General features: G+C 38.3%; 2 protein-coding genes across 5 annotated transcripts; one reads left to right on the forward strand and one right to left on the reverse strand.

The window, feature by feature from the left end:
- The first annotated feature begins 2941 nt into the window (after nt 1-2941).
- Nucleotides 2942-6617, forward strand: LOC108277153 (uncharacterized). 4 transcript variants are annotated; one of them, XM_047160723.2, is made up of 4 exons: nt 2942-3110; nt 3593-3882; nt 4040-4104; nt 4677-5099. In XM_047160723.2, the coding sequence occupies exons 2-4, from the start codon at nt 3602-3604 to the stop codon at nt 4895-4897; spliced, it is 567 nt and encodes a 188-aa protein (XP_047016679.1). In that variant the 5' UTR covers nt 2942-3110; nt 3593-3601; the 3' UTR covers nt 4898-5099. The 4 variants fall into 4 exon arrangements, 2 of the variants coding, with proteins under 2 accessions (XP_047016679.1, XP_017345087.1); XR_008398073.1 differs by having other exon boundaries at nt 2946-3110; nt 4040-4150; XM_017489598.3 differs by lacking the exon at nt 4677-5099 and adding an exon at nt 5869-6617 and having other exon boundaries at nt 2946-3110.
- Nucleotides 6618-7420: 803 nt separating this feature from the next.
- LOC108277152 (claudin-23) lies at nt 7421-9170 on the reverse strand. Its single transcript, XM_017489597.3, has one exon. It carries the CDS (start codon nt 9074-9076, stop codon nt 8264-8266), a length of 813 nt encoding a protein of 270 aa, XP_017345086.1. The 5' UTR covers nt 9077-9170; the 3' UTR covers nt 7421-8263.
- Nucleotides 9171-13133: the final 3963 nt, after the last annotated feature.

Below are 13133 nucleotides of genomic sequence, written 5' to 3' on the forward strand. Positions count from 1 at the left end.
AAATAATCATAAATTAAGTATGGAAATTTTGGCAGACGTTTTGCTTACAAAGTATTAATTTCCCCTAAGTATGGAGACTTCTAGGACACCCTGTAGATCAGGCTAAATCTGGAACTTTTTTATTTATCCCTGACCAAAAAGTGATTTAGAGTTAGTCCTTTTTAAAGGGGGATTTTTAATCTGTTACTAGGCTTAATCCCTGTCTGGGAAACTGCCTGAAAAAAATGCAGGATAATATTTAGCATTTATGGAAGGAGTCACCAGTGTTAGTGCTTTGTAACAGTCTGAACTAAAGCTGTTCTCTACGTTTTCTGACATGGGAAAGTCTTCACGATGAAGGCCTTTTTTTCCCTCAGTAACATAAGCTACAAGTTTTTCTGTCAAAAATTTCAACAGTTTAAAAAAAAAAAAAAAAAAAAAAAAAAGACAGGCTGGTGAGGGAATTGACCGTTTATAGCTGCTATAATGAAAGTATTAACAGGAACTTTGTGGATGTTCCACAACATTAAATATAACTATAAAAGTATGACAATGCATTATATACTAAATAAAATGTGTTAGCATTAGCACATTGCTGTGTTATAAGAGAAATAAATCACCTCAGGACACTACATCACACCACCATGTCTGTCTTATACAATTACTAAGGCTGCCTTCTTTCATCTAAACTAGGAAAACTGTTAATGTTTGAGATTCGGTCTTTACGTTTGGCTGAAAATCTACTTATTTAGTCAGGCGTTCTACAGATCTTCTCTTTAGATAAAGGTGCACTCCTTGGGGATCATGGATTCATTGTTTGCCTATATTTTAAATCAACATATGAGCTAGTATTTCTAATCCGCTTGCAGAGTTCAGAGGCACTGTAATAAAAATCTTAACGGTTGAGCTATGATTGATTCTGGAGTCTGAGAGTTATATTTCTTAATCACTTAAAATTACATTATTTTTACTATTTATACTCATGTAAAATGGGACTGAGGGCAGCACAGTAGCATTGTCACCTCATAGCTCCAGGGTCTCTTTTTGACCCTGAGCTCGGATCGCCGTCTTTGTGGATTTTCACATGTTCATGTGTCTGCATAGGTTTCCTCAGGGATCTCGTTTCAGTGTCTTTTGAAATGCCATCTAAATTACACTTTAGAATTTTTCCACGAAACTTGATGACTTCCTCAACAGTGATGATATGAGTATGTAAAAATGAAGAGACACACACACAGTTTGTCCCTTCCTTGGATGTGGATGGATGTGTGCAGTGTTTCTCTTTCAAACGTACAGGCACACTGTCCATGCAAACCAAATATTTTTCTCTATTATAACCTGTAAGATTTTTTTGCTCACTTGCTCGCTTTCTGTCTGTCTGTCTGTCTGTCTGTCTCTCTCTCTCACACACACACACACAGACATACTGTCTACAGCATGGGTGTCCAATTTTATCCGGAAAGGGCCGGTGTGGGTGCAAGATTTCATTTCATTTTGGAATGAAATTTTCATTCCAACCAAGCAGAATCCACACCTGAGTCTATTGAAAGCCAAGATCAACTGATTAAATAGGTGGAATCAGGTGTGACTCCTGCTTGGTTGGAATGAAAACCCGCAGCCACACCGGCCCTTTACAGATAAGGTTGGACACCCCTGGTGTACAGGAATTAAATATGCCCAAATAGTCCTTGTTGAGAATGGCATGTGGGTCTTCCCCAAACTGATGCCACACATTTGGAAGTACAAAATTGTCACAATTCTTCACTGGAACTAAAAGGCCCAAACATGTTCCAGCATGACAATGCCCCTATGCACAAAGCGAATTCCATGAAGAGCCAAGGCTGGAGGGGAAGAACTCGCATGTTCTGTACACAGCCCTGACCTCAATCCCACTGAACACCTTTGGGATAAACTGGAACACCGACTGCATCCCAGTCCTCCTCGCCCAACATCTGTGCCTGACCCCACTAATGCTCTTGCCCCTGAATGATCACAAATCCCCACAGCCACCCTCCAAAAACTCTTTGAAAGCCTTCCCAGAAGAGTGGAGGATATTCTAACAGCAAACAGGGACTAAATCTGGAATGGGATGCTCAACAAGCACACATGGAGTCCACATACTTTTGGCCATATAGTATGGGTCAATTATGATCCATTCCACAAAAGTTGTGATTTTATTCATTGAATTTATTTATTCATTGAATATAAGCACAAATAAATAATCTGTGAAGTACATACATGCTAGGAAGAGAGAATCAAATAGAACATATGGCTCCTACATCCATAATAGGTAGGAGCCAATTGTGCTGTGGACTGCAAAATACAATAAAATACGTCAGGCAGTAAGCTGTTGATGGGTATAAAGTTGATGAATAGGGTCAAATAAAACTGTAGAGGAAATAGTTGTTTTTTTGTTTTGTTTTTAGGATTGTTTTGAGGTGACTTAGACATACTGGGTCAAAACTGTTTGAGAATATTAGAACATATATATATATATATATATATATATATATATATATATATATATATATATATATATATATATATATATATATATATATATATATATATATATATATATATATATATATATATATATATATATATATATATATTCACATCGTTTGTTTGGTAGATACAGAACTTCACCTACAGTATAGTTATTTAACTCCTCAAACAGGCTAAACAGGTGTTTGCTAACCTGCTAATTATTTGACATGGCAAAAGGCACGTGCTGCACTATGACACGTCATTACTTCTGACACGGGCATTCAACAGTGTACATGTTTATCTAATTTCACATAAAATAGACATTTTTATCAGCATACTACATTTCAGCCACGTCATGTACTACTTCGTGTTTGTGTTCGCTAGTTCTCATAGTTCTCATTGTGTACGCATAGTTTCCCCCACCCACAGTGTGTGTGTGTGTGTATGTGTATGTATGTGTTCTCACCTGTGATTGCAGGTTTTAACACGACACTGGAACAGGGTGGGGCAACAATTCGTTCATCCTGTTCGCAGTTATTCCCGGATATTTAACAATTAGCTTGCCTTTAAAACTCATTCCTGGACATCATTGGATAATAATAACAATAATTTTTTTAAAAAAGGATATAACTTGAGAAGCGGTGAGTATGTAGCTTAATTATTTATGGTGTTTTTAACTTAGCAACTTAGCCGGTCAGTTTGTGACAAGCTGGCTGAACCTGACTGACCTGCTGAGAGAACCAAACTTCTCTTAAAAAGTTCTTTAAAGTTACAGTTTAGTAAAGTTTGAACTTTTTTTTTCTCCTAATAAGTTCAAACATTATCAAAAAGATACATCGACTGTGTGTTGGTATGTAGGTAAGTATGTGGCTTTAATATTGTGAACACCTAAATGTTATTGTAATTGTATGAGCTGAACAGAAAACTGAAACATTTTACCTGTCAGGAGTGCCTTTTTTCCCCTTAATCCAGTGCTTGTGTGTGTGTCACTGAAAAGAGAAGTGCAATGTAATTAACAACATGTCAATCTGATGCACAAAAAAAAAGCTTCAGATATTCAATCAAAATATAAAAAATGATGTGAGAGTTTGTTTAATAAAATGACGTGAGTTTGTCTCTGCAGAACTGCACAATGCCTAACGTTGCCAACAACCCACTGGATGATGGAGTTCTGAGTCAGGGCTTGCTGAACTGCAGGGCTCAGAACTGTAATAATGTGGGAGATTGCGTGATTCAGGACGGATTGCAGGTTTGTAAATGTTTGCTGGGCTACAGAGGACACTCATGCCAAGAAACGGTCAATGACGGATTAGCCGCCCCACTCACTCTGGGAGTCTTGGGCTTCATCATTGGCTTCATTGTCCTGGCATTTGTTCTAGCATTTGTCCAGCAAAGGAGGAGAGAACGTTTATGGTATGAACTTGGCACTGCCTTTCTCTTGCTTTGTGTCACCACACATCTCGAATAAATTTGAACTTTTTTTTTTTTTTTACACCTACATTTTAAGGTGTGTAAGATCAATGACAGGAATTGTATTGGGTTTAATTCTCACTTTTAACTGTGCTCCTAGGGAACAAACCAACGAGAAAAGGGAGGAATTGAAAAAGAACGGTGATTTTTCTCACACAAAAATAGGTTTGTGATTACTTCACTGCAACACAAGACAAAACCCCAATAAAAGGTATTTTTTTAATATTTTTATTGAAATGATGTCTGTAGCAAACTATTTGCATATTTCTTCTTTGATAAAACTTGCATCTGGACAGCTAGGAGTGAACAGAATGAGTGAGTCTTCAGGTTTATTTTCCTACAGGCCTACATGTTAGACTCGCACATGGCATGGAGTCATTACACTCATTACACTCATTATTGGCTTATGTATATGCCAATATAAATTATGTAGAGGTCATTGTAATAGCCTAATATTCTTTTTGTTTGGACACCCCTCCCCCTCCCCCCCCTATAATTGGCAGTAAAGACAGTAGGAGATCCTTCCCACCTGGAGAGCATGGCAAATTATGCTCTTCTGAATTCCATGTATGGTTTTGTATAGCTGGGATTGAACTCAGTTTCTTGACGATCGGGTGAACGCGTAGATGCTCCTGTGGTGTTGCAGGGCTAGACTATTTGATGTATCGATCTTGTGATAAATTTACATAATACAGTTTAATGAGATATCATCCATTTCTATACCGCTTATCCTTCAGGGTCATGGGGAACCTGGAGTCTATCCCAGGGCGCATCAGACACAAGGCAGGGGACACCCTGGACGGGGTGCCAATCCATCGCAGGGCACAATCACATACACACTCACACCCATTCATGCACTATGGACACTTTGGACACGCCAACCAGCCGGCCGTGCAAGTCTTTGGAAGTGGGGGATGAAACCAGAGTAACGGGAAGAAACTCCTGCAACACAATTTAAAAATATTTTTCAAATAATAATTAATATTTAAAAACAATTACAAACTGAAGCACAGGGAGAATATGCAATATCCTTATACACAGGGCCACGTTGGGAATCGAACCCCCAACCCTGGTGGTGTGAGGCGAACGTATTAACTGCTAAGCCACCTTTATAAGATATCATTTGTTTTTTTAAAACATTTTTTATATATATATATATATATATATATATATATATATATATATATATATATATATATATATATATATATATATATATATATATTAAAAAATAACAATTACAAACCATGGATACAGATATGATGTTACATTTTTGTTCCGAATCTTAAATTGTAAAACGGGAACGTTTTTATTTATTTTATTTTCCTCATTGTTAAATGCTTTATTTTTGTAGACATGAAATAAAATTATAATCACAATGAAATTTTAAAGGTTTATTTATTTATTTTTTTTATTATGTTTTGTATTGTATATCTTTAAGCATGGTGATATGTTTGTCATTTCACCCATCAATAATATGCACTAACATTTGCGGGTTTTGTCGCATTCTATTTAATCAACTTGGGCAAAACAAAGTGATACTGTATGGCTTGTAGCATGTAACTATTTCAGGGACTTTTCCCAAAGCATTCACCATTTCGAGACTACACGTGCATCTAGAAGTGTTTTGTATGTACGTGCAGTAAGAGCAGTGTAGCAATGGTCAAAAATGCTTTCCAATAAAATAGGCAAAATCTCTTCAAATCAGACCACCTGTAAGTACTTTGAAAAAATGGTGGGGATTATATTTCCTGAAAACCACCCACGCTGCTTATTTAGGCACAAATAAAGTCTTCAAAAAGCACCTATAAAGGAAGGAATTATCACAGTTTGACCCCAAGTTATGATGTAGTCGTCGTGTATTGTTGTAGTAAGCAAGTTTTAGTAAGTGCTTACTCTCTAATCGCTTTGTGTTTTTTCTCACCACAGGAAAAAGGGGATTTTTGTATGTATAAAGTATTTCCACTTCGACAAGAACGAATACTCATCTGCATTGTTTGCTTGGAAGCATGCCTTAAAAGTTTGGGAACTTTTATACTTCATACAAATTCCACATTTCTACTTTTAAAGGAATGGAGACGACGCGTGTCTTGTGCTTGGGTGCTCAAAGGCTCTGGTTGCTAAATGCTAATGACTGATATTTTCTGTGTCTAGCTGTTTAGGCCAAAGTTTTTCTCAATGTATTTTCTCAGCGCAAAAGCATTTTAAATGCCTTGTGTTGGAAACATGAAATGTCACCGATACTGATAATCTCATTTTACTCTCAATCTGGTGGGACTGAGGCAATAACTATGCAGTATTTTACGTGCTTAAACTATCAAGTATTTCAGTAATGTGTTGTGCTTGTGTTTGTATAGCTTCAGATCTAACTGGTCACTTCAAACCATGCGGCATTTAGATTGACTTCAAGAATTATGTGCTCTGTATTGGGTTGTTTGGGGAAACTCTTGTATATTTGAGACAGATTAACACATTTCAGTGCCCTTGAGTCTTGAGAAAGAGCAGTAGAATTAGATGGTCCACTGTGTTCACATGTGCTGATTTATCCTCTAAATATGGCCTGGAAATCACTCAGGGGATTTTATGTTCCATAATTGTTTTATGAAAGCTTTTTAAAATCTGTTTGTAATTTACTTATAAATTTTCACATAAAAATAAAATCATTTTGCTCTCTGTGCGTCATGCCAAGTTATATTCAGTCTATGAGTATTAAATATCACTAATCTCAGCGACCAAAGATGAATTCCAAAGTCAAGTAAAAATCCTACATTTGCTTTGTTATATTCACCAGTTAGATCTGCTTTGATAAATAAAAATGTTAGCATTGGCAATTTGCCGGATTATAAGAGGAATAGAACACTTTGGAACATTCAATTATAAAAAATCAAAATAAAAAATCATCTAAAAATAACAACCCCATCTTTGATTATTTCCCTATAACAGCACATCCCACTGTGTATGATATGAGGATATAAACCATGCACCCATTAAAAATAATAATAATTTAAAAAAAAAAAAACTGAACATGAACTATTCATTCTTTCATTGCAGCATAACATTAGACAGGAAACTTGCTTAGAGCCTAAACACATCTTCAAAAACTTGTTTACTGTGTTTATATCAACATTTTAATCTGCACTAATTATGTATGCAGTCTACAATGATAAAAGTATTTACTGAGACATCCATGGATCATTAACTGAAAGAGGATAGAACAGTAAACATGATGTGTATCATAACAAATCGATGCTGAAGGGCATGGAACAAAACAAAACAAAGCAAAAACTGTCCCCCTATAAACACACTTGCTTCAGTGTTGAAGGTGGAGTTGCACCAAGACCAGATAGACCAGTCCCACTTGATTCAAGACCTAGAAATACTTTTACTTCAGCTTTTTTCTTACGCATACTGATCCCTGAAACCACAATGCAAACTAGTAACAAAACAGTCTCAAATGACAGTTCATCGACATCATCAGACATTTAAATTAATAACTGATACTCGTTTATTAGTCCACAGTGCTCAGGTTCCAAATACAAAAAAAAAAAGTACAATATTTACACAGTTAAAGCTTCAAGCGTCGCAATACTACCGTAAGTGTTCACCTGTGTCATCGTATATTACACAAATGACCGATTACCTCTAACACATGACAGGTAAAAGATTTTCTCAACAAACTTTTCTATAATTTAAAAAAAAAACAAAAAAAACCCCAGAGCCAAGTCTGACAGATGTTCCCATTCAATCAGGCACATAAACAAAGTAAACATATGAAGTAAAATCACAGTTCCCCACAGCAATAGTGTTAATATAGTGATAATATATTCTGGATTATAGGCTACACTGTATTGAGAAGAATGTTTTAGTGATGTGATATTTGAGGTGCTCTTATAAACAATACAGATTTTTATTCACAGTAAATGCAGTTTAATCCTTCATGAGGCGGTTCTTTCTTCAAGAGCCTGGGTAAACTTCAAGTGAAAACACTGGATCTGAGATTGAAACTAGTAGAAGTTTATACTCCTTCCTATAATCCAGTGACACTGCCCTTCTGCATTGTGAGATCATTTTACAGCTCTGTGGCATTTGCATTTTGAAAGAGGTCGACTCAGGCTATAAAATCTATATAAAATCTTGCATACTTGCATTTACCTATAGTTAATACAGACGCGTAAGCTTGGTAAGATTTGAAATAATTATTCAAACCTTTAAATGTATAGCTCGGTATGACCGATACGCCAGTAAACCAGACTAATAGCCTATGAGCGCTCCAGATGGAAGCGATAAAGGAGGGTTCAAAAGTTCAAGTCCTGCATGTCCTGCATCACAAATCCGCGTCGTACGGTCTTCCGTTGTAGGAAGGATTAACCGTGCCTCTCTTCTGATTTTTGGCTCTCGGGTAATCTAGGTCTTCGTCCAGAGAGTCTCGGGAATACGGCACGCTCGAGCTGCTGGGCGTGACGCTCCTCGGCAAGTTGGTGCGCGGATATGGGATCGGATTAGGCGCACGAGTGGTGGTCCGGGGCGCGCGCACTGGTTGCGGGTTCTCTCCGCGATTCCGTCCTCCGCAGCATCGACAGAAGCCCACGCATATGCTCAAACCGCCAAGCACTTCCATGATCCCACCGATGTAACCCAGAACTATGCAGTAGCCCACGCGGATGTCCGGGCTTTGCGGGTTGATAAACGTGGTAGTTGTGTTGAGGCTGGTCAGGATATGCGTATACCACGCGATAGGGATGATAGTGAGCACCCCTGAGCAGAAAATGAGCAGGCCGCCGATTCCAGCGATGGTCCATCGCGGAGGTCTGTCGGTCCAGCAGCGCACAGCAGGCGTGAGCACAACCAGTCCGATTGCAGTCACGATCAACGACGCGATCATCATGCCCTGTGCGATGGGAATGATCTGGTTCTTAAAATATACTGGATCGTTGCCTCGCAGGTTGCAGATTACATTAGTGGTTGTGCTGCTGCTCTGACAGATGTCCCAGATGCCTTGGTTGATCACCGTGTCGGAGGGCTGGCTGGCGATGCTATAGAGCTGGCGCCAGTTGGGCGCAACCGTGCTGGTCAGGTTCAGGATCCATCCGCAGGGCGCAAGCACCAGTCCGATGATCAAAATCCCCGGTGTCCTCATCGTTGAGTCGGAAAGACGCGATGGTTCTCGACTCGCTGTCTGTCGCCCAACTTCAGCTCCAAACCATCGCCCTTTGCCTTATAAACACGCCAGAGTGAAACTAGGGGTGGATCCCTCCATTCATGCCTGACGGAAGAGTGTAGAGCTCTGATCGGGTGGTTTCGTAAGCGCTGCTTGTTTGGTTTCACCTGCATTGTAGGACCTGGTGCTGAATCCGTTTAAAAGTTAACAACATCCTAAAACTTTGCCTTTTTATGTAGCATGTGCAACATTATTTAATTATAAAATCATTTAGTTGTATATAATAATAATATACAATAATTTAGTAACATACACTATAAGGCCAAAGGTATGTAGACACCTGAACACCACAGCTATGTGCTCTTTGATTACCTCATTCCAAAACCATAGGCCTTAATATCAAGCTGGTCCTGCCTTTCCTGCTATAAGAGCCTTCTTCTAAGTTGGCTTTCCACTAGATTTGGGAATGTGGTTGTGGGGATTTGTGCTCATTCACAAACACAAAACCTTTAATGAGGTCAGAAACTGATAGTCCAAATCGTCTCAAAGGTGCTAGACCCGTAAGGTCCGGAAAAGGGAAATCTTAATGCTACAAAGACATAATTTGTGAAAACAAAGCCCACATGCAGGTGTTATGGTCAGCTGCACACATCCTTCTGACCATGTGATGTAATAAAACTTTGCCTTATATGAACATGAGTAGCATGTGCAACATTATTTCAATATGAAATCATTCCTGGGCTCCAAAATAGCTCAGTGGTTTCCATGACACCTGATCATTAGCTACCCAAATAAAGATTCCTCTTGGATTCTTTGCAATGTTGAAGGTTATTTGCTTCTTAAAGGGACATTCATTGTAACCCATGCTTGTAAGAAGCTATAAGACTCTACTTAGAAACTTTAGAGACAAACTGACTAACTGTTTAGGGTTCTTGATTTTATCCTTTCTTTCTAAGAGTAGCTAAGTCTCTGGCTGTCTTTGGGTGGAAAAAAGGCAGAATGTCCACCTCTTCACATTTCAGCTATACACACACGCACACACACACACACACACACACACACACACACACACATATATATATATATATATATATATATATATATATATATATATATATATATATATATATATAAATATATATATATATATATATATATGTATATATATATGTATATATATATATATATACACACACACAGTATCTCGCAAAAGTGAGTACACCCCTCACATTTTTATAAATATTTGATTATATCTTTTCATGTGACAACACTGAAGAAATGACACTTTGCTACAGTGTAAAGTAATGAGTGTACAGCTTGTGTAACAGCGTAAATTTGCTGTCCCCTCAAAATAATTCAACACACAGCCATTATTGTCTAAACCGCTGGCAACAAAAGTGAGTACACCCCTAAGTGAAAATGTCCAAATTAGGCCCAAAGTGTCAATATTTTGTGTGGCCACCATTATTTTCCAGCACTGCCTTAACCCTCTTGGGCATGGAGTTCACCAGAGCTTCACAGGTTGCCGCTGGAGTCCTCTTCCACTCCTCCATGACGACATCACGGAGCTGGTGGATGTTAGAGACCTTGTGCCCCTCCACCTTCCGTTTGAGGATGCCCCACAGACGCTCAATAGGGTTTAGGTCTGGAGACATGCTTGGCCAGTCCATCACCTTCACCCTTAGCTTCTTTAGCAAGGCATTGGTCGTCCTGGAGGTGTGTTTGGGATCGTTATCATGCTGGAAAAAGGGAGGGGATCATGCGCTGCTTCAGTATGTCACGGTACATGTTGGCATTCATGGTTCCCTCAATGAACTGTAGCTCCCCAGAGCCGGCAGCACTCATGCAGCCCCAGACCATGACACTCCCACCACCATGCTTGACTGTAGGCAAGACACACTTGTCTTTGTATTCCTCACCTGGATGCCAACACACATGCTTGACTCCATCTGAACCAAATAAGTTTATCTTGGTCTCATCAGACCACAGGACATGGTTCCAGTAATCCATGTCCTTAGTCTGCTCGTCTTCAGCAAACTGTTTGCGGGCTTTCTTGTGCATCATCTTTAGAAGAGGCTTCCTTCTGGGACGACAGCCATGCAGACCAATTTGATGCAGTGTGCGGCGTATGGTCTGAGCACTGACAGGCTGATCCCCCCACCCCTTCAACCTCTGCAGCAATGTTGGCAGCACTCATACGTCTATTTCCCAAAGACATCCTCTGGATATGACGCTGAGCACGTGCACTCAACTTCTTTGGTTGACCATGGCAAGGCCTGTTCTGAGTGGAACCTGTCCTGTTAAACCGCTGTATGGTCTTGGCCACCGTGCTGCAGCTCAGTCTCAGGGTCTTGGCAATCTTCTTATAGCCTAGGCCATCTTTATTTAGAGCAACAATTCTTTTTTCAGATCCTCAGAGAGTTTTTTGCCATGAGGTGCCATGTTGAACTTCCAGTGACCAGTATGAGGGAGTATGAGAGTGATGACACCAAATTTAACACACCTGCTCCCCATTCACACCTGAGACCTTGTAACAATAACAAGTCACATGACACCGGGGAGGGAAAATTGCTAATTGGGCCCAATTTGGACATTTTCACTTAGGGGTGTACTCACTTTTGTTGCCAGCGGTTTAGACATTAATGGCTGTTTGTTGAATTATTTTGAGGGGACAGCAAATTTACGCTGTTACACAAGCTGTACACTCACTACTTTACATTGTAGCAAAGTGTCATTTCTTCAGTGTTGACACATGAAAAGATATAATCAAATATTTACAAAAATGTGAGGGATGTACTCACTTTTGTGAGATACTGTACATATGCATGCTAAATTCTGTAAACATAAATCAAAATCTGTTCTGAATGAACATCTACAGTGTTGAATTAAGGTATAAATGTATCTTCCATTCAGCGCATGTTCGTCTTTCGGGAGATTTACCACTACCATATAATTCTTTTTCTTTTACAGTGTAACAGTAACCTACAAAGAAAAGCCAAATGTCTGTTAGATTCTTTGAAATGTTATTACAAAAACACTTTCTTTTTTCAAAATCTTCTGTCCATTTCCTGTAATGTCAAGAAAAAGTACACAGCTGAGGATAATGCTGAAGAACAAAATCAAGGAAAATTTTGACATTTTCAGCATATACTGCTGAATATTTTATACTATAAAATGTTTTTATATTATTATATAAAATTGTTTTTGCAGTTTTATGAACTATAAAATGTATTTTGCAGTTTTATGATTCATCATATGAATGCTTGAGGACATAATCACTGTACAGAGGAATGTTGTGTAATGCCTAGGTGTCTCGAAACCACCAGACATTCCTATCATTTCATCAGGATTCCTTATCTTACAGATAACACTGTTGTGCTACACAGAAATAAGTCTACATAGTTATTGTTGTCTACAAAAAGAAAAGAGAAAGTTCTTATCATCAAACCTATTTTTAAGCAAAGTTGACGTCCTAGGTTCAGTCTTTGAACTAAAAATTAAAATATGTGCATCAAACGTATGCATTTTTAAACAATGAATTAAGCACACTGTTCTATTCTTAACTGTGGTTTGATAAATGTATCCTTAGTAGTAGTGACTTCTGACTTTCTTTTATTTACTTCCTTACACTTATACATTAACAGGTTCAGTTGTCAAATTGTCAGCCTACTAATCAATATGTACATATTTGTCAAAATCAGTAATAAAAGTAAACTCTCTTATTGGTTCTTATAGAGTTAAAAAAAAAAAAATGCAGGAAATAAACCTTATGTTTGCTGCTGTTTCCAGTAGAGTTGTAGATGCTGTTTTTATTACCTCGCTAAGCAGGTCAGGCCAGAGCAGTATTTCTGACAACACATGCTGCAATTTAACATGAACGCCTTGGTATATGAAGTCTCTGACAACTAAATAAGCTTGATTAACCTGTCAGCAATTATGTCTAAGCCAACGGTATACTTGGCATGTTGTTATTTGAAACAACTTTTTTTTTTTTCTTTTCATTTTTGCAATTTCTTTTTAGGGTAAACTGATATCT

Source organism: Ictalurus punctatus, chromosome 16, assembly GCF_001660625.3.
Source record: "Ictalurus punctatus breed USDA103 chromosome 16, Coco_2.0, whole genome shotgun sequence".
NCBI classification, from domain to species: domain Eukaryota; kingdom Metazoa; phylum Chordata; class Actinopteri; order Siluriformes; family Ictaluridae; genus Ictalurus; species Ictalurus punctatus.